We start from the raw sequence: 23,490 nt of genomic DNA on the forward strand, positions 1-23,490 counted from the left end.
TCAAACCTTAATTTTAACTTTTCTCTCCCTTAATAAAAACATTTTATAGCATATAAATGTTCCTTTTCATTAACAGAAATAAAATTAGCTCTTAGTTCTAAGGGGAATTACCATGAAAGGAAACTATCATATCAGACTTGATAAGTATGCTCCCTGGCACTGGGCTGGAGGTTTACCTTTGTCAAAGTCCCAATTAGCTCATCTGCAGGACCACTCTTCTGGATCCCCCCAATTTGAAGTATCAGTCAACAGAGACCCATGTGCGCCCAGTTCAGGACCACACCCAACTGCCAACAGGAAGTGATCAGGACGTTGTGGATGGCAAGGACCCTTGTCACAGGTCATACAAATCGAACTTCAATGTCCTGGTCACATAGGCTTCCATAGGCTTCCTTAGGCTTCCGTGACACACACTCGTCCAGACTCTCCTTCCCTTTTCTAGGTACCTGTCCTCCAACACCCACGGTCCTGATTCTTGCCCCATGCTGATAGTCAAGACCCCCCCCCCCCCATAATTTGACTCTAAACTACCTCTCTTTCAGCCTCAGCTCCGACCATGCCCTAAACAGGGCATAACTCTCCATGGAAAAGCTACCCCGTGGAACACTTTATCTTATTTCTATGGTTTTGTTCATCCACCTCAAGGCTCTTCCTACAGATTGTTGCTCGGCCAATTCCTTCTCAACAGCCAGGTTTCAGTTCAAAGATGATTTTCCCAACCATCAGAAATAATGTTGAGGGTGAGAGGTTGGGCCACTAGTTTTTCACTGTCTTCACTGCATCTACCACCACGTGGAACAATCTTACCTGCTAACCCGTTTATTTAACTCGCAACCCCACTCCTTAACAGTAAGCTCTGAGAACAGGATCTTCTAACCAGAAGTGACAGGTAACAGCGAGTTACCTGTCACTCTATCTTCTGTACTTAGAACTGTACTTGGCACACAGTAGCAGCCCAAAGAAAAAGAAAGAAAACAAATGAATATCACCTAATGCCACAAAAGCCCACTTCAATAGCTATGGTCTTCACACACCTTTTTCCCTGACCATTCCTGGAGCCAATGATCTTTTCCCTTCTTTAAATTGTAACAGCACCAACGGTCTATATCAAGTCTCGGTGGTAACCTTTTCCCAATCAAACGCTATTCATCTGAGCCACTGCCCCAACACTGTACCACTCTTACACTAGGATGGGAGCCAGGCCAGAGCACGCAGGACTGTCAGGCCGGTTGCTGCACCCACACTGAGCATTAGGAAAACACAACTGAGAACCACAAGTCTACAACTCATGAGGCAGAAATGCATGCTAGCCATTTCTGTGCACAGACACCCAACTGAGGTCGTCATTTCATGTAGGAAAGCTATCCCGCCGCCTTCTCCTTATGCCTTCAAACTCAAGCATGACACACTACACCCATTCCTACTGCAGGGGCCACGAGGACAGGGTCCACCTTTATTCATCAACACTTGGACTCAGTGCCCAGCACACTGGGTCAGGCACACAGAAGTGTTTGCTCAAAACTCGCTGGGTAACAAATGGGCAAATGGTCATTGAATGCTAACTGATCTTTCTTCACATTGCTTTCCCTTATTATTGTGATAAGGCATAATTTTTAAATCCTATACATATTATTCTTAAAGAATAAACTAATCAGAAGGCAGGTGATCAATCTATTAGGTATCTCTATTCAAATCAACAATGCATTATAGCCAACGAGTTATCAAACCAGCCCATTTAAAATGGTAGAAAGCTCTTAAACATTTTCTCTGTTATAGATAGAATTTAACTTTCAAAAAGAAAATAACTGAAGCCTACCAACCCTCAGCATTTAAAAGCTCACTGCATGGGCTTTCTGGCTGGACTTGAATCTCAGCTCCTAAATATATCAGCTATTTGACCTTGGACAAGTCACTTAACTTCTATAAGCTTCAGATCTCTATCTCTAAAGTAGAGTAATAATATCTAATTTACTAGAATGATAAGACATAATACTTCTAAAATATCTATCTTTGTGGTCCTGGTGCATGAGTTGTTTTATAGTTCTTATCATTTAATTGTAGATAGAAGGTAGTGCCTATTTTGATATTATGGTGTAAAGCATTAAATAAAAGCAAAGGCCTCTGAGTAAAAATGATCAAATACAATTCAAAATCTTTTCCTGTCTGCACTATTATGAGTACTATTAAGGGATACTCTACTGTTAAGTAATTTAAAAAAATAAAATAAAGTATCTATGACCAATCAACAAAAGCAAAATATGTAAAATTAAGTTGCAGGTCAAGAGATATTTTTTAAGTAACAAAGAAAAAAAAATTACCCCAAACAAGGTTTTGTAATTTAAATTTTATCTTCATCCAATTTCATCTGGAAAAGACCATCTCTAGGGGATAAGAGAAGAGAGAACCAATTATTTTCAAAGATTGGCTTCTTCAAAATAAAGGCATCTGTTCCATGCTGGCAACTTTCACATGAAAGAAAAATGGGACTTTGAAAGGATCTGCATTCGTGGCTGATGGTCGCACATCTCAACAAGCTACTACAACCGTCCAGCTGCAAACATGGTCACAGATACAGTCTGGCTGCTGTTGCTCCTTTACCAGCTGATACCTCACTCCCCCTCTTTTCTCTCTTTCCCTCTCTTTCTCTCCCTCTCTGGCAGAAATGCTTGCAAAACTGTAATATTTTTGTACTTTTCTAAGTACACCGAGAGCTCTTAATAATTTTCCATTGTTATTTTGGCATAATTCCCACCCACATTCTGTGTGGCTGGCCCTGTTCATGGGGAAAATTCTTAGGTGGTAGGATTTGAAGACTTCTAGGAAAGGGACGTGAGCCCTGGAATAGAGAAGCCTTAGATTAAGAACTCTAGACCTTGCACCGCAGCTCTTACTAGGTGGCCTCAGGTAAACTAGTTACCGTCTGGCTGATTTACAAAATGAGCTCAATCCCAGGAGAGCATTAAATAAGACACTATGTGAACCTCAATCCATAAAAGTCTCCAAGATGCCTCCTCCCCACACAGATCTGCTGTCTGATATTGTTCAGTCATTTGTATTAAGGAACTGGAGGTTGCTCCTCTGAAATTGACTCTTCAAATGGAAATGTCACCTGGAAGGGAAAACAGTGAGACTCATCACCCACTTCCACGTCCTGGGGGTGAGACGTCATGCTGTGACACTGTTCGGTGTCTCTAGTTTTAAGGTGGGTTCATCAGACAGCAAAGCAGATAGAATCCCACACAATGTCAGGGAAAAGACAAGGCAGGACTGGGGGATAAAGTGGAGGAGGGAAGCTGGAGAAGAAATGCCAGGGGAAGAAATACCAGGAGATCTGCCCCAACAACGGATACAGACAAAGGAGTGGAAAGAGCCCCTGACAACTAAGGGATAGCCTGGGGGTAAGGGGCAGAATGAAAGCTGAAAGTGACTAAAATGGTCTTTAATCTTCTTTGGGTCCTTGATCAAAAGGGCAGTCCCACCTCATAAATGCCCATACACACAACATTTTGCTTACAACTTCTGGGATATTCATCCTTTACAAAAGCCCATTTATGAATTTTTAGGTTAAAAAAAATCTATCAGTTAAGAAAAGCACCCATGAGAGTCCAAGTGGCATGGCCACTTCACAATTTGCCTAGGGCTGATGTGTTTTTTGGTTTGTTTTTGCTGAAATTTACAAACTAAAATATGGTGGCAACAAACTGTACATTCTAGAACAAAATATCACAGTGAAAAGGGACTACAGAAGGAATGCTGTGCTATTGAAACCAAAACTTTCATTTGATCTTAGAAATGTAATGTTTCAGGATGGTTTTAAGCAAATAATTTGTGTTCAAGGATTGACATTTCAAGAAACATTCAATCAACTGTCAAAAAGTGTCATAATTGTTTAGAACGCCTATCTTCAAGGAACTTACGGAACCAACAGTGAAGTCTGAATTGCAAGAAAAATAGCAAAAGGTTGGATGTGATCAATTTCATCACTGGGGAAGAGATGGTGGAAGGCATCAGAGAGTAAAGTTTCATCAGAAACTTAAGAGAGGAAAAAGTAACCCAGGCTTGGCTTCTCCAAGAAGCAGTTTAGGAGCCCAGGCCCAAAGGCAAGATGTAATACGGGGTTTTTAAAAAGACTGTGGTAAGAAAGGTCTTGCAAAGCAGGAAGTTGTCTGTCTTGAACATCCCATACTCCGAGGGCCAAGGGGGGCCAAACTTTCCATAACTCTTTGCTGAATGAAGATGAGTGTGAAGGAAAAACCAGAGAAAGAAGATCTAAGACAGGTTTTGAGAAAAGAGGGGTCAACAGTTAAAGAATGGACTAGTCAGATGCTAAGAATAAGCATTTATTGAAGGTTGTGCTTCAGATGTATTACATATCATGTAATCCTCACAACGCCCTTATGAGGTTGTATCATTAGAGTACAGATGAGAATTACTTGCAGTAGAGAAAAGAGAGCAGGAGATTAAACAGGTCGTACAGCGCTTGGGAGTTAAGTCTCTTTTAGCCACTACATTCAACTGCCTTCTGGCAGACAAGAGAGCAGCATCGCCTTTCCCGAGAAGAGCAAAGTCCCAGAATCTGGCCAGGCAGCTGAAAAGAACCAGGCTATCCCGGGCTGACTCTGCAGGCTATAATTTTACAATAGGAGACCCAGGTACAAGATGTTTTTAAAAAGACTCAAGAGTACCAAAGGACATAGCATAGAAAGTCTCCGTCTTACCATCCAATGCCAAGACCAACCTTTCTCCCTCCAAAGCAACTACTATTGCCAGATTCCTGTACCTCTTTCCACAAGTAGAATTTTACGCATTTTTTGGTACAAATGTAGCATACCATACGTTATGTTCTGTTATCTTGCTTTTTTTTCATTTGACAATATATCTAGGGGATGATTCCAGAGATCAGCACATATGAATCTGTCTCATTCGTTTAAAAAATTAGATTGATTTTTATGGTGAATTTTGTGGACTGCCTATGATTAATTTTTATCAAGTACAATCGACAAGAGATGGCAAAAATCTTTAACAATTCATTTTTGATAGATTTTATAACAAAACCACAAGCTTCAAACTTAGCTGAAAACAGTAAAAAACATCACCAGCATGTTTTTCAAAGTAAATGATACTAGACAAAACAAGTTGAAAGACCTTGAAATAACAGTATCTGATGAACCATACCATAAAAACCCTCAGACAGGTAGATTTTGGTTTTTGTTGTTGCTGATGAGGATGATGCATTTTTCAATAACTTAAATATCTTAAATGAGAAGAGGGGATGGAGGGGGAAAAGAAGGGATAACAGTGAGCAATTTTATAATAAGGATTTAATAGTCCTCTTTAACATATAAAAGGAACACCTTTACTTTTCTCCTTTAATATATAAAAGGAATATGGGGACTACATTTTAAAATAAAAAATTGTGGTCTCTCATGATTCTATTTAGTTTATTACCTGCTGATTATAAATATATAAAGTTAAGCTCCTGTTAATTCAGTAATATTTATAATGCATTTGTGTTCCTTTAAGTAAATTAAAAAAAAAAAAGTCATCCCGTGAAAAAATATTTGATCTACAGCAATGCTTGGGGCACATCTGGATTTACAACGCCCTAAAATAACTCTACAGCCCCCCAGGAGTGCTCAGCCCCGAGTCTGAGACCCACTGGTTTACAAGCATTGCCTCTGCTCTTTTAGCAACTGCTCCTCTACTCCCTACTCTGTGGTCTGTCTTCTTTCCTCTACGTGGTAGAATCGAAAGAAGTTTTGTAAACTATCCAGCAAACAAAAGTCCAATGTTTCAAACACATAAAACAGGCTACTCTGGTAGAATGGAAAGTTAAGGGTCCAGAACCCAGCCCACCTCCCTGCTGTTTTTTCTCCCAAGTGTCCAGAAGACACCTGAAAAAAGAAGGGAAATGTCCTCAGAACAGATTTAAAACCATGCAAGGAGCTAAAACACACGAGGGAACCATGTCCCTGACAGGTCAACAATAAATCCCTAGGTATAACCACTCTTTTAGGAACATCTATCATTGACTAGCCCTCTCTAAGGCCCCTCACTACAGGCTGGGATTTAAGAGTCTGCAGTGGGCAGAAATGTGAATCTCCCTGGAAATGCAGGACAGGACCCCTGAGCATGAGCTGGGACCCTACATCAGGGGATTGAGAAAGCCTTCTTGACCAAAAGGGGGAAGAGAGAAATGAGTTAAAATAAAATTTCAGTGGCTGAGAGAGGTTATCTTGGAAACTATTTTTATGCATCATATAGAGACTGCTTTTGGTTTATGGTATATTGGAGTAGCTAGAGGGAAATACCTGAAACTGTTGAATTGTGTTCCAGTAACCTTGATTCCTGAACACAACAGTATAACTACATACTTTTACAATGTGACCTCGTGATTATGAAAACCTTGTAGATGGATTGATGAGGAATATAAGAACACATAAATAAACAGGCAAAGCCAGGGGTAAAGGTAAAAAAATTGAGTAGACTGCAACATTGGTTGCCAATGAGAAGGAGGGGTAAGGGGTATGGGGTATGGAATGTACGGGTTTTTTCTTTTGCCTCTCTATTTCTTCTTCTGGAGTGATACAAATGCTTTAAAATTGATCATGGTGATGAATACACAACTAAACGATGATACTGTGAGCCACTGATTGTATACTTTGGATGGACTATATGGTGTGTGAAGATATCTCAATAGAAATATTGGAAAAAAAAAGGGTCTGCGGTGGAGTAGCATTCTTTTGCTGCACTTAAACAATATCCTTCAAGTGATTCCCAAGTTCTGGCAAGCTAATTCCACTCAACACCTAATCTCAGTGCTGTTAAAATCTTCTCCCTCTCTAAATCTACCACTATATCCAAGTTGAAATTATCTTTCCTTTGCAATGCCTCTTGCATCTGACTCTTCCTTCTTGTCCCATAAACCCAATCCAGGTAGTTGTTCTGCAATATCTAAACTCTAAACTGCTGCCACAAGCTTCCCAACTGGCCTCAGCCTCTATCTCCCCCCACTCAGGTTCACAGGGCTCACTGCAATTGCACCAACTCTTCAGAAGCTCTACTTTAATTGGGCCATGCCCAGCACTATTTTTGTTGTTGTTCCTATAGACTGTATTTTGCCAGGGTATCCTTTGTTCCAAAGTCCAACCAGAAAATCTAATATATAAAGGAAGCAATTTGTTGTAACAACCAACAAATTGTTCTGGTTGTTATAAAAGTAACCCTGAGCCAATCTGGGCACTCTTCATGCCACCTCCCAACCCGGGGAGGTCCCACAGGGCACAGGGCACGATTTTATTTTGCTTGCTTAAATTTTTTTTTTATTCTGATATAACTTCAACCTTACAGGGAAGTTGCAAAAGGAATACAATACACAGAATTCTAATATACCCCCTCACCAGATACCCTGACTTACCAACTTTCAGCATTCTGTGACATTTACTATATCTATCCCTCTCTATATTATTTAAACATTTGACTTTTCTTTAAATCTAAAATTATTACTTTTAATGAGTGGATTACCAGATTCTACTCCCAGAGCTGTGGGCACTAGAGCTGGGTGGGATTTAAGGATCAACCTAGAGCACGATTTTTAAAACTTCTGGCTTACTTAAAAGATAAAGTGTACCCTGAAATGCTTGATATTCAAGACATTTATGGTCCTTCTGTACATATTTCTCACTAAACAACCAAGAGTCTCTTTGCTATGGTCACATTTGTTTATCTCTCATCCCTCCATCCTCATCCATCCCTAATAATGCTGCTGGCAGAGGCCCTTCCTCACTGAGCTTCTGCGCTCCCCATTCTTAATGAAAGACTTAACACAATCCCATTGCAATAACGGTGCCCTGATAAATTTTACTTGTCTCAAGACAAGTTTCAATTTCAAACTCACTCCCATCTCTAAAATCTCATTTACTACACTATACTACATTTACTCTATTAATTAGCATGTTATCAAGATCTACCATCTTCTGTAGCTACTGAATTTGTCCTGAGTGGGCTTTGTCATTTAGTGGGACATGGGCCCACTACTCCTTCTCCTCTAGGACCCCAACTACCAGTGCTTTACACATGGGCACATTCATTAAATATGTACTAATTTACTTTGGATTTGAAATAAGATGACTTTTTCCCCAAGAGAAAAAAATTGTACTTTTCCTTCAGCTACTTTAACAGGTGTCTTTATCTGGACTATCAAAAATGTGTTTAAACTCAAATTTTGCTTTTAATGGGTTGCTTATCTTGTTCTTCTTCATTATTATACTCCCTCCTTCTAGCCATTTCAAAGCTTAACTTGGACAAGTCAATGAAGACTGATCACACTTACTTTCCATTTAGATCTAGAGCAACCTACCTACCCTGACTTACATAAACGGATGAAAATTCATTGTCCACATTTGTTTCCCATCAGAGGTCAAATCTGGATCTCATTTCTAAATAAATCTAGCTAGAGATGAGAATGAAAATGTGTGACAGGTGAGCAAAAGGGTTGGGGGATGCAAAGAACAATACTTGCCTGACACATGATAAAAGTTACAGAATCCTAACAGTCACTTAAAAAGAACACTTTCACAGGAAAGAAGGATTACTCTGTCAGTCTGATAAACACCATAGTTCCAGTCCCAGTATCATCTGCTGTTCCTCCCAGCTGTGTTTGCTCATCACTGTGTACATAACATATGCATTGACTCGGGAAATAGACTAGCAGTCTTTCATGACCTGTCTTACAGCTCACATCTTCCTCCCTTCTTGAGGTTAGGAAGAGGGATATAACACCTCTACATTCAACCAGACCAACCAACTTCCTAAGAATTTATATTGAAAGCACAACTTGCACTGTGCAGATAATGCCCACTGGAGGATGACTTCCCAACTTCTGATATTCTGCTTGTCAAACTGGATGAGCACTGGTTATGTTCAGTGCAACATGGCTGGGCTAGTTCTCTGGCACCATGTGTCTATACCAGCACCCTCCCGTACCATATCTATCTATTTCCCAACCTCACTATGCTCTGATCTCCTACATCAGGAGAATTTTTTGCATTCCCCCAAAAAACCTAGCAGAAGGGCCTTCCCAAATACTCTTTATAATAGCATCTTGCAGCTAGTATTCTCTCCGATCTGTCTAGTTATCACATGGCCGTGTCTAGTTCATCATTGCTCCGGCAATGATTTGCCTCATTTTATTAATGGCCACCTACTTCTTGAACTTCTTTAGAAAATCTTTTTGCATTTCCTTGTAATATTTTCTCTGAAATTTCTTGGATCTTCAATCCAGTCAAGTCAGGCACATACATACTTTTAAGACATTTTCTTTTGTGGCAAAGGACTGACCTCCCACTGAACTCTGAATACCAAGGCAAAACGTTTTTACAACCTATGAAGCAATAGTGGTATTTGTGGCCTCCATTTCTAAAGACATAAAAGTAATGTGTCTTCCAAGTCCTGCCAATCACAGATATTCCTAGAGACCAGCAGAAATTTCCACTGCCCTCGTGCATGGTGACAAAGTGCTACCCCTTGACTGAACAAGAAAAATAAGAACGCAAGAGCTTCTAAGCTGCAAAGAAATCCAGGCTGGTTTCATTATTAAGATTTTGCAAATGAGCAACAAACTTCTAATAAAGTCTATGTTTTAATCTTCTACAGCAATTTTATGAACTTTCAATAATGTCTATATTTTAGAAATTTAATGAACTTAAGGAAAGTACAAAATCACAGTGCTACTGCTAATAATTGGATTTTTAGGCCTTTTTAGATGTAACAGCAGACAGTTTCTTTAAATAATGCAACAGGACAATGTTTCAGTCTTTCCTACTTAAGATCAAATTCCAAGCTATAAGATAATAGGCTATTGTTCATTTAAGTAAGCTGCTACTTACCAGCTCTCCCTAAAAATAAAAAGGTCATTTTCTAAATTTCACAGATGACTTCAGGTCCAATTCTATGGGGAAGGCAGTCCTGCAAATGCCTGGCAAGTGGAGCCAGCCACTTCCCCCCGCCGCCCCCCTTGTTTTAGCCCCTAGCCCCTGGCTCCTGTTCCCAAGTTCCAAGTCAACATCTTGTCCAGCAATTATGAAGAAAAGGCATAAAGACACTTCAGCAACACCTAAAATCTTTACTTCGTCCTCAATGTACAAAAGGATTCATTCCTCCACCATTCAACTCTGAAGCAAGAACAGTAACAACTGAAATTTAAGACAATCTAAGGCTAAAGATATGGCATCAAAGGCTCCCTATTACCACATCAATTCTCCATTAGAAGAGAAAGGCAGCAGTGTTCTACACACATTCCATCTCCAGTTATGTGGGGATTACGTCCTTCCTTCTAGATTCACCCCCTCCCAAGAATCAAAAATAAATCATGGATTTGGGGGGGGGGGTCTCCTAACCATAGGAAATTCCCTAAAGCTTACACCCTGTGTGTTCACAGATAGACTCATAACACATTTAAGTTGGGAAGTCCTAAAAATCACTGAGTCTGCCCTTTATTTCACTCCTAAAGAATTCACCTGAGGGCTGGAATGTACTACATACAAGCCACTGAGCAAGCCAGTGACTGAACTGAAAAGGAAACTTCCAGTTTGCCTACTGGTCAAGCGATTACAAGCATATCAGGCCCTTCTTGTTATAAAGAGAGTGTTTTGCATTACGTAACTGCAGTTAAATGGTATGTTTTTCTACAGTACAAGATGGGGCCAAATTCCTCTCCTCTCACCTTAAAAGATGACCAGGAGTCATATTCAAGAAAGGATAACAAAGGAGGATGGGGCCAATCTAGGGAACTAGGGGGACAGCTAGCACAGCTCCGGAGGGCTGGACAACACTCATCACCATCAACAAAGGGGACAGCTGATTCCATGGCCACAGCACAGTGTAGGAAGGAGGTTCTCTGATCAAGGAGCAGCATTTACCAGTGGAGACGCCTGAACAGGGAGGTATCCAGGGACAGATGGGAACGCACTTGGGAGTCTCCAAGGATATCTGTCAGCTAGTAGCAAACTCTTGATTTCTCGGTGGGGGATAATAGGGTAAAAGAAAACAGCAGAGACACAGATCACGGCTGCTAAAAAGAGTATTGAGTCACAAAGAAGGTAATGCACTTTAGGAATACAAGGAAACTTCAATGTTGTAAACTGAGCAAAAAGGTCAATCCAGAAGAACAACTATGGCCAGTTACAGCATGATCGGCTGGAGCTCTGTGAAGTGAAGAAAGCAAAACACCAACTATTCACTTACTGACAACTGATGAAAATGTATGCGACAATTAATGTCAGGCTCATTCATAATAGGTCTCCCATACATTAATCTAGTCAATCGCAAGCCCCAAGGACTTTGAGATGTTCTTAGATTGTTGGAGACACCATCAGAGAGCCTCCGCCTTCCTCAAGATCAAATATCATTTTGCCTTAGAGACCTTGACCAATATGAGACCTACTACACGTGCTCTATTCCTTCATAAACTGCATTTTACAAGTAATCACAATTAGAACTTCAAAAGCTAGTGAATTAAAAAAACAAAAGCTAGTGAAGCTTAAGTAGATCTTACAGTCACTGAAAATGTTCGCGTTTTACACTTTTTCAAACAAGAGGGTCCTAAGTCTTAAACATCAACCATGGGGCATTAATTTATCAGTGGCTCTAATATAAAAGCCTGGGCCTTGCTTCAGAAAGTATGAACTAATTTGAAAGAGTCACAGGAAGCTCTCCTCTGTGGATGCAATGGAAGACACTGTGGTTTCAATACCAAACCTGGTTTCAACACAAAAACAACTCATTAGATGATCAAATACCAAACGGTGGGATTATATCTGTAAATAAACTTTCTTACACACTGATATGTGATTCTAGTATCATCTCTTGAGTGCAGTGAAGTATTAAGTACTATACCAGGGAACACAGCCACGTGGTGCCCAGGTCTCTGAAAGATATGCCAGCATAACATGCCACAACTGGGCTTCTAAACAAAACTTAACACTCCTTAAAAGCATTACTCTTTGGTTGGTTACATATAGGTAACATGTAAACATACTCAATATGCTTCTTCCAACTAGCTCTTCTAAACTGGTGTTTCAGAAGAAGCTTTGATTTGTTAAAATCACCCAATCTTGAGATATTCTAGGTTTATCTGTGAAGGGTGTGTCTGGCAATTCAAGTGTGAAGCCACAAACTACATTGCCTCTAATTGATCTTAAGCAGTGAACCCATATTACCCTGAACAAATTACTATAGCCTCAAGTCAATCCAACTGCAATTGTAGACTGAGTCAATATTGAACCTTATCCAACTTTTTCATCAGTCTTCCTTCTGCCTTAATTCCTTATGTCTGTGTTTTATATGAATAGCTGTGCCATTCATTCTCTCACTGTAAGGATAAAGCATATTCTTTCTTATAATTATTTTTAACAGGCTAAAAGTTTTCTTTTAAATTAATATTGGATGATTTAAAAAGAACATATCTTTCCTAGAAATGTCACTAATAAAATGCATCCAATTTTTCTCTAATGTGGCGCTTTCCCTGTCCATAAAACTTATTTGATTAGCAGTACTATAGAAGCTAAAGCTTTTGTATGCAGGCACTCAAGCATAATTTAATCATTTTATTTAAGCATGAAAAAAATTATTCTGAAAGCCCTGTTAGGTAAAATATCCCTGATTAGTTTAAACTTACATTTGCAGGTATATTAAAGGTGAAATAAATCACAGAATTCTCAGTATGCAGTGGAATAGTGTTAACTTTGTTATAACAGTCGACAGCAAGTTAAAAATTGTAGTATTAGAAAATGGAAGGACTATTTCATTTTAAATAAATGCATTTAAACAGGTGATTTTGAAATAATTTTTTTGTTTGTGCAAACCCTTTTTATATAACGAGGATTTTCACCTATGGAAACCTCTTTTATAGTCAAACAAGATCAGGTCTTAATTACATAATACCATTTATCTGCTGGGGATAAAACTGCCAACAAATGAAAATGCACATTAGGCAAGAGACTGTCAGAATAGAAAATTGTTTTCTGGTTTTTTTCTTTTTGGTTTTTTTGGGTTTTGTTTCTAAATAACCCACTTGCATTAACAAAAGATTGCAGTAGCTTCCAAATTATAGGGTGTTATTTTTAGTGGAAGTAGTTCAATATTCATATTGGAGCAGATGTAGCAGTTTAACAAAACAGCTCTTCAAACCCTGCACAAATTGAAAACAGGAAAACTGATTGCATTTTCTCTTATCACTTCCTTTTTCTGAATTGACACTTTTGGCCTTCTGAAAATTTACACATGGCTTTCATCTCAACAGCACCTGCTGATCAAATAGAAACCTAGCATTTTCACGAAAATGGTACAAAGGACTAGTCTTGTTCTAAACATTGTAAAGGGCATCAGTTGCCTCCTTAATGGCAACTACTGCTTTGTATACATCATATTCATAATAGTTTTATATCTTCATTAAACTTTTTAAAAATATGTTAAGTCCCTTTAGGTATGTTCCATATTCACTTCGACTCGATGTCTACTAATACTTAGTTTTATGATGCACAGACAAGGCAAAATGTGAAAAAATTAAGATTTCTCTAAGAAAGTAACAGATACTTAGTATTTTCTCTGCCTCGGCTTGGAAGAGACTTTTTATAGATATGTTACTGCCTACGTGTGCTCATAGGAATACAATACATACATGCCATTTTCATTCTCCACCCACCAAAAGAAAACCAGAAACAAAAGTCAGGCTCTATTTCTGAAGGGGCCTTATAAATGTTTTCATCAAATACAGACAGAGATGGTACTTGGATGTTCCCTAGACTGAGGAAGGGCAGATGTCACCCAAGCACAAGCTCTTAAACATCTAAATGATATGACCAACTACTCACTGTCAATACCTCCAGGGACGTTAAAAGGTAAAACTTGAAAACGGGTATTCTTATATGTCACCCATGCAAGGTTAGTAAGAAGGCTGCTTCCTAGACTTCTAAATAAAAGTGCTTCACCTGTTTCTCTGCAACATCCATTCTGGGCAAAATTAAAGATACTCCTAAGACATGCTATCTATCTATCGGTCTCTTAGCCAAGAGATTCCTACCCCTTCTGAGGGACTGCAGGCTGTCCACTCCCATTCTGCCTGGGTGAGAAGGTAACCTGAAGGCAGAAATGACACAGAGTAATATATGTGCCACTCTGGCCATTGGTCTGTGAATTTCAGTGTTTCATCATGCTCACTGAGGCAACAGCAAACCTGAAATGTCAATATGTTCAGTCAATGGAAGTAAAATAATGGGACTCTATTGTCTTACCCAATCGATCTGCCGCTGTCAACAAGGAAACATACCCCCCTGGCTTTAAACAAATTTTAATTAGGCTTTTAGTTACTGGATCATATCTATCTATCTATGAAAACACCTATTTGACAACATATAGTAGACAGAACAATCATTTTCTCCACTGCTAAAGTTGAGACTATAATTTTTTGAAATACGCTCATAAGCCAAGAAAACATGTATTCTTTTTTTATAAAAACCAACTCTAAGCACAAAAATGTCATAGTTCAAATCCGAAATACAAGCTTACCTAAAAGATTTGGAGTGATATTTTTTTTCTAGACAGAGCTGAAAACATACTCTAAACTCATTCCACATTAAAAGTAGGCTTCATCTGCTGTTCTCACAAGTACCGTTAGCATCAATTCATCACCATCCACAACATTTCACACAAAAACACAAAACCAAACACTAATGATCAATTCCCAAAGCCTCTCCCCCTTTGCCCAGTTTATCAATCCTATACCTTAAGGGGCAAATGAAACTCTTGTTAAAACAAGGTAGGTGCCTGGTACAGAGAAGAAGGCAGGGGTGGGGGGGGAGAGGAAATAAGACATTTAAGTTCTTCATATTGCACCTAAATTCCATGGCCCTTCCTTCTACCAAAAGGACGAGGGTCTCACCTTAAAATAAAAATAAAAACGAACAAATCAAGTTGTTAAGCAGCTTTCTCGCTCCCTTCTTCATCTACAGGCCAGTCAATAAATAATCTATTGTTCCCCCTTTATCGAGTCTCTTTAAACCTATTCAGACTGGCAAAACTCAACCCAATTAAAGATAAGGCCCTCCGGTAATCTCACCTCCGTGAGTCCTGTCTGGATAGCAGAGGTGACGGGAGATAGCGTCAAGGCCAGGACGGACGCCTCCTCCTCACCCCACACAACAAAAGGCAGATTTCTCTTTCTCCCTCTGCTAATCTTTAAATGTAAATTCTCTCCGCCAGCTAAGAGGAGCGAGGAGCGACAGATAACATGTTACATCTTCACTTCTCCTGGGCTTATCGACTTCTGAATCATTTGGAAAAGGAGAGAGGGAAAGAGAAAAGCAGCCTCCCCGTGGTCCTCCACCCCCCCCCCACTCCTCCCCACCCCTCCTCCCTCCCTCGCCCGCCTCCCCTCCCCTGCTCACAGAGATTACCTTCTGGCAAAGGAGCGCAGGAGAGGCGGCCGCAGCCGAGGCTGCACCCGGACCACGGCTTTGTATTCATTAAACACACATCGGAGCTTATCAGAAGTAAAAGGCTTGTCAGGATGGCACATTGTGTGTGAGTGAGTGTGTGAGCGCAGGAGGGAGAGGAGAGCAGCCAACGTGCATCAGGGTGATTACAATATCAGCAGGGCCCAGATGGAGGCAGGAAAATAAACAGAGGGTGCGTGTGAGACAGAGCGGGAGAGGGAGGAAAAGTGAGGGAGAGAGAGAGGGAAGAGACACCGGCAGGAGGGAAGAAACCCAAAGGATGAAGGGGGTGGTGCTCCGGCCCCAAAGTGGGGGTGGAAATTCGCTGGGGGGTGGGCAGGGAGCTGCCCAAAGGCTCGCTATGGGTCACAGCCAGTGCCAGGGGTCGCCTGCTCCCAAATCTGTCCCCCGAGAGAAAGAAACATGAGGGAGGCAGACCAGCAAACTGCATTTCTACACTCCTCCCTAGACTGCCAATATTTTGGACATTCCGTCAAGGTCAGTAGGGGATCAAGAGTTCTCTTTTGGCAGAGCATAACAATGAGACATTCACCATCCCATCTCCATCCAAATCGCCACAATTTGCAAAACAAAGTCTGCAAGGCACTTAACACAGCCTTCCAGGTAGGAGTTCCTGTCCCTTTCTTTGCTGATGCCAACACTCCTACTAAATTCCACCCCCACCCCCAACACACAGAAATGGACACAGCCCAGCTATGAAACATTTCCTTTACCTGGGCTTTCGTGTGTCCCAGAAAACAACTGTGCAGCCAGCACAAGGAGAGCCACTTGTGATTGGCAGCACCAAGTGACTTGGACACCTGCTCCACCTCCAGAAAGTATGGGTATGGGGGGAGAGGGCTTCTTATGTATATATCAGAGAGTCTGTCTTGGAGGAGGGGATTTGAAATTGAGGCAATCAATCTCTACTTGAGCTGCCTCACAGCTCTTCACCCACCCAGAGCCTAAGAATCAATCAGAGAAGAAGCAGGGACTAAGGGGTCCACCATCAGACCAGAGGTCAGGAAGGAGATACACCTGAGTAGTCCCTTGGGCTCTCCTTTTCACTTTAAAGTGCACCCATCAGACCATCTGATGAACATCTGATCAGATCCTTAATGGAGTGCAGATTATGCAGCAAAGAAAGTTATTTTATTGGGGGCGGGGGGTAGGGTATATTTAGTGGTGGTGTGTTTTAAGGCACTAATGCTTGGTTAAGAAGCGCTCACTGCAGCGTGATTAGTGAGTTCAGAAGGAAGTCGCCAATAAACTACATAAATTTTCAGGCCCTGCAGCCTCGGTTGCTGTGAAACTTCAGGTTATAAAATAATTTATGCATGAAGTGCTAATATATTTAAGGGACAAAATGGTCGGGGGGCGGTGAGTAGAGAACACAGAAAAGCAAGAGAATGAGCAGCCGCATTTTTGGAGGAGACAATTTTTTTAAAGCCCTTTAGAAAATCAGGAGAGGCATTACCCAAGCGCTCTCCTTCAAATCACTTGGCAAAAAAACCGGCTTAGTGTAGTGGGACCCCTCTTCCCGGCTCCCTCTCCCCACCCCCCCCCCGCCCCGCCCCAACCCCTCCCCTCGCGCGCGCGCGCGCGCGCGCGCGTGTGTGTGTGTGTGTGTGTGTGTGTGTGTGTGCGCGCGCACACACATTCCCATCCTAGGAAAAGAATTCAGGGAAATCTGATAGGTAATGCAAAGTGAAAGATGCTGGGCTTAGGTGGGGGAAGGGCACATGTGAAAATCTTGTCATGCAATTAATGTCAGATTAAAAAAAAAAGTCTGCCACAATTCTCTAGTAATCCAATAATGTGTAAAACCTCTTGGTGTCACTGAGATGAGAACAAGGTAATACTTCTCCACAAATCTTCAAAAAGTGACCAGGTCCAATAGCTACAGAGGGGTGCAAGAGTAGGAAGTAAACCACTTGGAGGGCTATGTTACGAAATCCGTGGGCTCTAAACAGGGGAAAATCTGACATTCTTTCAAAGTTAATGACAGATTTCTGGGATATCATTTTAGGTCTCCTAAAAGGTTATCTTTCACCTTTTCTCTAGCTGTTATAGAAAGCTGCGTTCAGAGTAACCAGAAGCAACCACACACACCTTCCCTCTTATTATTACCCCCACAAATCATATTTTAGTTAAATCAGTTTGGACACAGACTATATGCAAAAATCTATATATCCAACACAACTCCAGGAGAAAAAAATACAATTCACAAAAATGTCCATAGATTCTTTCTCCATCACATGTTCTTATAAGAAATGCTATGAAGACATTGCATTTTCACTGCTTTCAAACCTAAAAAAGGCTTACATTTTATCATTAAAAGGCATTCCAAACATTGAAGGCATGACCAAAACTGCACAAAAGCTAATCTGCCAATGTTCTTATTTTGTAAAAGGCACAGTATTTCTATTACTACCTTGTTTGTTCATTGACTTTTGGCTCACAGTTATAGAAAAGATCAACCAATTCTCAAATGGGAAAAAACCATCACTCTCTTCCAAAGCAAATACTTTGCTGCAAAGCTTTCAATTAAAAAAAAGCAATACAATAATCAAGAAGTATAATCATAGAATAAATGTACAAGAGAAAGTGGTTTCTATAATCATAGTTGTCTCAAAGTCGAGTCTGGAGACTAGAAATCTTAATTTCAACTAGTTCTTTTCTTAATAATAGGCTACCTTCCTATAAAAGCATGAAGTCCATCTGCCCTAGGCAGATAAGTTTTGAAGTATTCATTCAGATAAAAATCTAGCATTTTCTTTCTTTCTTTGAGTATGTGAATTCTAGTGTGCTATAATGTGAGAATTCCAACATATGACCATTATGGCATAATATCTCATTGCTCAGCTTGTCATTATTTCATTTGTAATTCTTATGTTAATTATGTTCATAATTACTATAAACAGATGTGGTAGACATTCATGTGACCTTTTATTGCAGAATGCATTCCTCATTCATTTCACTTTAATTTCTCTTGTATGTGAAACTGAAATGCAGAAAAAGGAAAAAGCCTTTCTAGTTTTCTAATATTTTATATGCATAGGTTAAAACAGAAACTACACAAGTTAAAACAGAAACTACCCCCTACTTCATCTGCATCTCAGAATACTAGAATATTCTTAACGTTTAAGCTGCTTTAAAGCACATTTTAAAATTGCACGCTAAACCTCACCGCTGCTCACTAAATTGTAGCTATGGATGCCAAACAAAGGCTAGCATCCGTATCTAAGTTGTTTATCTTTTTTTTTAATATCAAAGGTTAATGCAGCAGAATTCTGCTTCAAAACCAAGTGCCTCCTTGCTACATAGCGATTTATTCACTCATAACTATCACCCTCTTTACATAAAGCACATTTATAATAAAATCAGTATGGATTTCATTAGCTGAAAACCTCCTCAAATTTCATTTCTTTGGCCCTAATCTATAATTAGTGTGGACAGACAGGTGCAAACCCTTCTCTTCTACAGATGGCTACTGGAAATGGTGCAAAGTAGCTCCTTCTGTTTAAACAAAACAGAGATAACCTGCTCTGTCTTATCACTTACAATTACCTCCATTAAACTGAACTAATGTTTGCTTTAATAAAATGTTCACTGTTCTTTAAACACTATTTAGGAACTCTTACATTAATGGCTGTAAAAGAGTGAAGTTAGAAAGTGTCTCTTTAGATAATAATATCTAACTTACTCTGGATAAATGTTCCATTGATGGATAATACTCTGCGGTTCACAAAGTGTTTTAGTTGATTTAACATTTGTTAGTAATTTTGCATTAATAAGGGTCAAATATTTTTAAAAGGCATTTAGGTAGCAAACAGAATTTAAGAAGTGAAGCTGGGGGGAAACTAACATTTTTCCTGAAGTTTAGACAATATGGAGGGTTTAACTTTTTTTTATTATAGAATTGAACGTTACTGAAGTATAAAACTTTCACAGTCCTAGACAGTTTTCAAAGGATATTTATGCTAACCTATTTTATGTATTTGCTTGATTTCTGATAGATTATACTGAAAGGTGAGTTCAGGCTCTTTAAAAAATCATAATTTTAAGGTATATTTTAAAAATTAACCATAAAGTGTGTTCGACAAGGACATGGTTAAAAACAACTTCATTCTATAATAAATATCTCCTATGGAGCCAGAACTCACCTCCCCTAGCTTCTGTTATCAGAGTCTGTGAGTCACTATATGATGAATACAGTACCCATAAAACAAAGAACTTTTAGATGCCAAAACAGCAGCAAATAAATCTCCTTTCTCACTGAACTTACATAACTTACAGTAATAAACTCCAGCAAATGCAACAGACTTGGTTTGTTGTGTTTTTTTTTTTCACATGCAAATCCTGCAGGTGCCAATTTTTCAGACTGCTTTGCTATGAAGGGCTATGTTGCCTGCACAAAACCTCAATGAAGAAGGCTTTGCATTCAGTGCCTGTCAGCTGATGTTCATATCAAAGAAGTGAGAAACAGGATTTGACAGTGAAGAATGTCCTAAACTGACAACCACTGACCAGCATTCCTATTGGAAGCACTTCTTTCTCATGATCCCTTTTCAATGTTTAAAAAAAAAAAAAAGTGGTTTTTTTTTTTTGGCTAAACTTCTATTTTACAATAAAATAAATGATAATGGCATCTTATATTTGTGTCGTCTTTGAGATTTATGAAGTGTTCTTTTATCTGCAAATACTTAGACTAACACTCTCAAGGGAAGAGATCGTTTGTCATCAATAGTAGATTTCTCTCAGAAAGTGAAAATATTAAAAATATTTAAAATCCATAGTCTTATAGCTGGAACACATACTGTGCTACCATTGCAGCAACTTGTGATTTAATGGTGTCCTTTGCATTGTATTGAAGTAGAATGCTTCTTATTAAGATCTTTTAAAGATCATTTTTAAACCAAATTATTAGCAGGTATTAGTAGGTCACACAGATTAAGTCTACAAAGAAAAATATCATTTCAAAGACTTCTGGTCTGCTTTAAGTTGTCTAAACATTAAAGAAAAACTAGATCATTTTCTCTAAGTGCTTTTATTAGGTATGGACCGGACAATGGAGAAACTACAAACTGAAATTCTCCCACACATTATTTAGCTTTTCAAGTAACGTGAATGCTGTCTAAATGGTTTACAATAAAATTTTTAATGCTTAAACAAAGACATTTAATAATTTTTTCCTCTTAGTGTAATCTTAGATAAAGTCAGTTTTTATGCATCCCAAATGAAATTGATTCCTAGGTTATTTTGCTGGAATTCTGTCTTTTGAAAGAATAAAATATCAAATGTTAAAAACAGCACAGGATATGACAGACTTCAACTTTCTCAACATTCATCCTGACAACAAAAAAGAAAAAAAAAAAAGACCAGTTCAAACCAAGGCTCCCTAATAAACAGTGGGTAACATTATTAGACCTCCCTCCTCAAATTAGCAATCAGCTGAAAAAGAGGAAGACGATCAGATAACCGCATCCCTGTCATCCGCAAGCCACCACAATGTTAAAACTAGACCCTAAGGTTAACCAGGGGGAAAAAATCCATAGGATTCTGAATTTACTTCTGCTAGTACACATCACAGCTGACATAAATACCCAGGTAAGGACTAGGATGATTTAAGAAACAATGGTGTTTTGTCCACCTCTTCTAAGGAAATGTGTGACAGGAGAAACTGGGCACAACAGAACACTCACATGGTCAAGGCAAAATGCTGCAGTAAATTAAAAGGAGGGCCCCAACACTAACAAATCGTTTATCACAGAGAAGCTGGTCAATTTGTATTCTAGTGAGCGTGGACTCGCTGGGCACAGACCCAGTTCCACTCCTGTTCTATGCTAAGGAGGGAATGATAATAAGAGCCACTGAGTGCACTTAAAAACGGTACAGATGTTTAAAAGGAGACTGGGAAGGAAAACACCCTGTAAAACAGATTTCAGTTCACACAGAAGGGAGGAAAAAAATGCTTTGGTCAGCAACCCGACCTTTATCAAGGGATAAATCAATTTGCAGCAGCTGTGGACAGCCATTTCTGTACAGGCACTGGGCAGATTAATTAAGGGAAGCTAAGTTAAAAATTCAAGGGGACTCAGTTATATTAAGGACATGAAGTTAATCTGGAGTAGCCTCCCCAGCCCTCCTGGTCTTCAATCCCTCACCCACTCGGAACAGTAGCTATTCCTGAAGCGACGTTCTGCAGATTCCCCCAGGAAGCAACAACTAGGCGGGGACTTACTGGGATCTGATGTTGCCCATTCTTGAAGAAAAGCTAAACTCAAAGGTTTCTCCACAATGTTTTGCAACGAATAAGGGGTCCTAGGGCAACATGTCTCCCCCGCCAAGTTCTCCAAACTGAAAAGACTTTTGGGGGGAGGGAGAGAGGCGGTTATTTTTAGTAACAGCCGCGGATCACATCCTACTTCCCGGAACCATAGCACTAAAACTTTTCCAAGGATTGACCGTCCTTCCCCCAAAAAAGTTTCTAAAAACGGATTTATGCGCCTCGTTCTGACGACCGTAATTGCTTTAGGTGTCCTGGTCAGCTCAAGATCCGCCCGGGAACAAGGGACCTGGGCGCGCGAACCAACTCCGCCTTTTCAAGGTTCGCACAGCTGCCAAGAAAGAGGCCGGCGGAGCCCAAGGGCGCGTCTACACTGGCCAGGGGACTTCACCAGTCAAGTTTCCCTGGAAAACGAAAGGAATTCCCCGGACAGGGCTTCCCTTCTGGGTTCGAGCTGCAGGGCACGAGGTTCTGTTGCCCGGGCAGGCAGATGCGGGCGCCAAGTCGGGGCTGCGACCGGAGCACCCAGGAGGGCCCGGGCAGTTGAGAGGTCGGAGCAGAACGACGCTGCCCACCGGTCCCTGCCCCTGGGCGTGGAAGCCCTGGACCCGCCCCGGCGGGAGACAAGGACAGCTGCTCACCGGGCCAGCACCCGCCCTCTCGAGGGCTCCCAGCTCCAACACCCCCCAACGATTGACAAGTAAAGTTCGCAGGCGCCTGGGCATGGCTATTTAGAGCCCCTCCCTGGTCGCAGCCGTTCTCAAAGTTAAGATTCCGCCTCTCCTGCTCCTAGAGCTAAGTTTTCCACAAACTAAAATGAGCCTCTGGTTTCCAGTTTAAAAAAAATAAAACACTTCTAAGCGCTTTTAAGGCCACCTGCCAAACGCACCGTGAGCATCCTGACCAGTTGTTTCCTCGGGGAGAAAGAGAAAAAAAAAAAATAGCACGCATCATCTTCCTGCTCACATATTGTAATCATGGGGAGAAAGGAAAAAATTATTTTTAAGACAGCATTGCGAGGAATCTAACAGTAAAAATATGCATCCTTCGTTGACCCGCGAAGTTCAGTGTCATCGCAGACTGGAGTCCCCCGAGATGTTTTTCTTTCCCCTCGTGCGTAGTCCTAGCCTAGCTGAGCGGCAAGTACAGCCTGCAGCCTCTCGGCCGAATAATCCAAAGGAAGATGACGGTAATAATAATGAATAATAACCAGGGGCCCATCCCCGCCGGCCGCCCGCAGCCCGCCGGCCCAGCCCTCCCGAGGACACTTACACTGCACAGGGCCAAAGAGTCCCACCATCCGCCACGGGCTCCGAGCTGCAAATAAAACTTCCCGTCGCCTCGGCCGGCTCGCGGGTCGAGGGTGCGAGGGCGCGGCTTCCCTAGCCAGGCCAGAGTGTCCGCAGCCACTCGCCCACGCGCGCTCGCCAGGGGGCCGCGGACTCACGCCAGGGAGCGCCTCCGGCCGCCCGGCGCTGCGCAGAGCGAGCTCCGGAGCAAAGAGCCAGGGATCGGGAACGCCAGCCAAACGCAGCCTCCACGCAGAGCTGAAGACTTGCGGAGCTCCTCTCCCCCCCTCCCTCCTCCCTCTCCCCTCCCTCCGCTTTTCTGTTGTTGCTGCTGTGGCAGACAAATGTGATGTGGGGCGCAGGGAATTGCCACTGTCACAGGCGGCGTCTGCGTCTGCCTCACCCGCCCTCGCTCACTCTC

At 41.0% G+C, this 23,490-nt stretch overlaps 1 protein-coding gene across 4 annotated transcripts in view; it reads right to left on the reverse strand.

Annotated features, from left to right (window-relative positions):
- RUNX1T1 (RUNX1 partner transcriptional co-repressor 1) overlaps positions 1-23,200 on the reverse strand; it is a 134,694-nt gene extending 111,494 nt beyond the window's left edge. For 2 of the 4 annotated variants that reach the window (XR_013178338.1, XM_077167195.1), the window contains exon 1: positions 23,053-23,175. Coding sequence is in view for 1 of the 4 variants with exons in the window: in XM_077167185.1 (XP_077023300.1) it covers positions 23,053-23,080 (28 nt within the window). In the remaining 3 variants the exon portion in view is untranslated. Of the gene's footprint in view, positions 1-23,052 lie in introns of all 4 variants that reach the window. The other 2 variants (XM_077167185.1, XM_077167183.1) reach the window with 2 other exon arrangements.
- Between the last annotated feature and the right edge of the window lie 290 nt (positions 23,201-23,490).

Source organism: Tamandua tetradactyla, chromosome 6 (assembly GCF_023851605.1).
Source record: "Tamandua tetradactyla isolate mTamTet1 chromosome 6, mTamTet1.pri, whole genome shotgun sequence".
In the NCBI taxonomy this organism is placed as follows: Eukaryota; Metazoa; Chordata; class Mammalia; order Pilosa; family Myrmecophagidae; genus Tamandua; species Tamandua tetradactyla.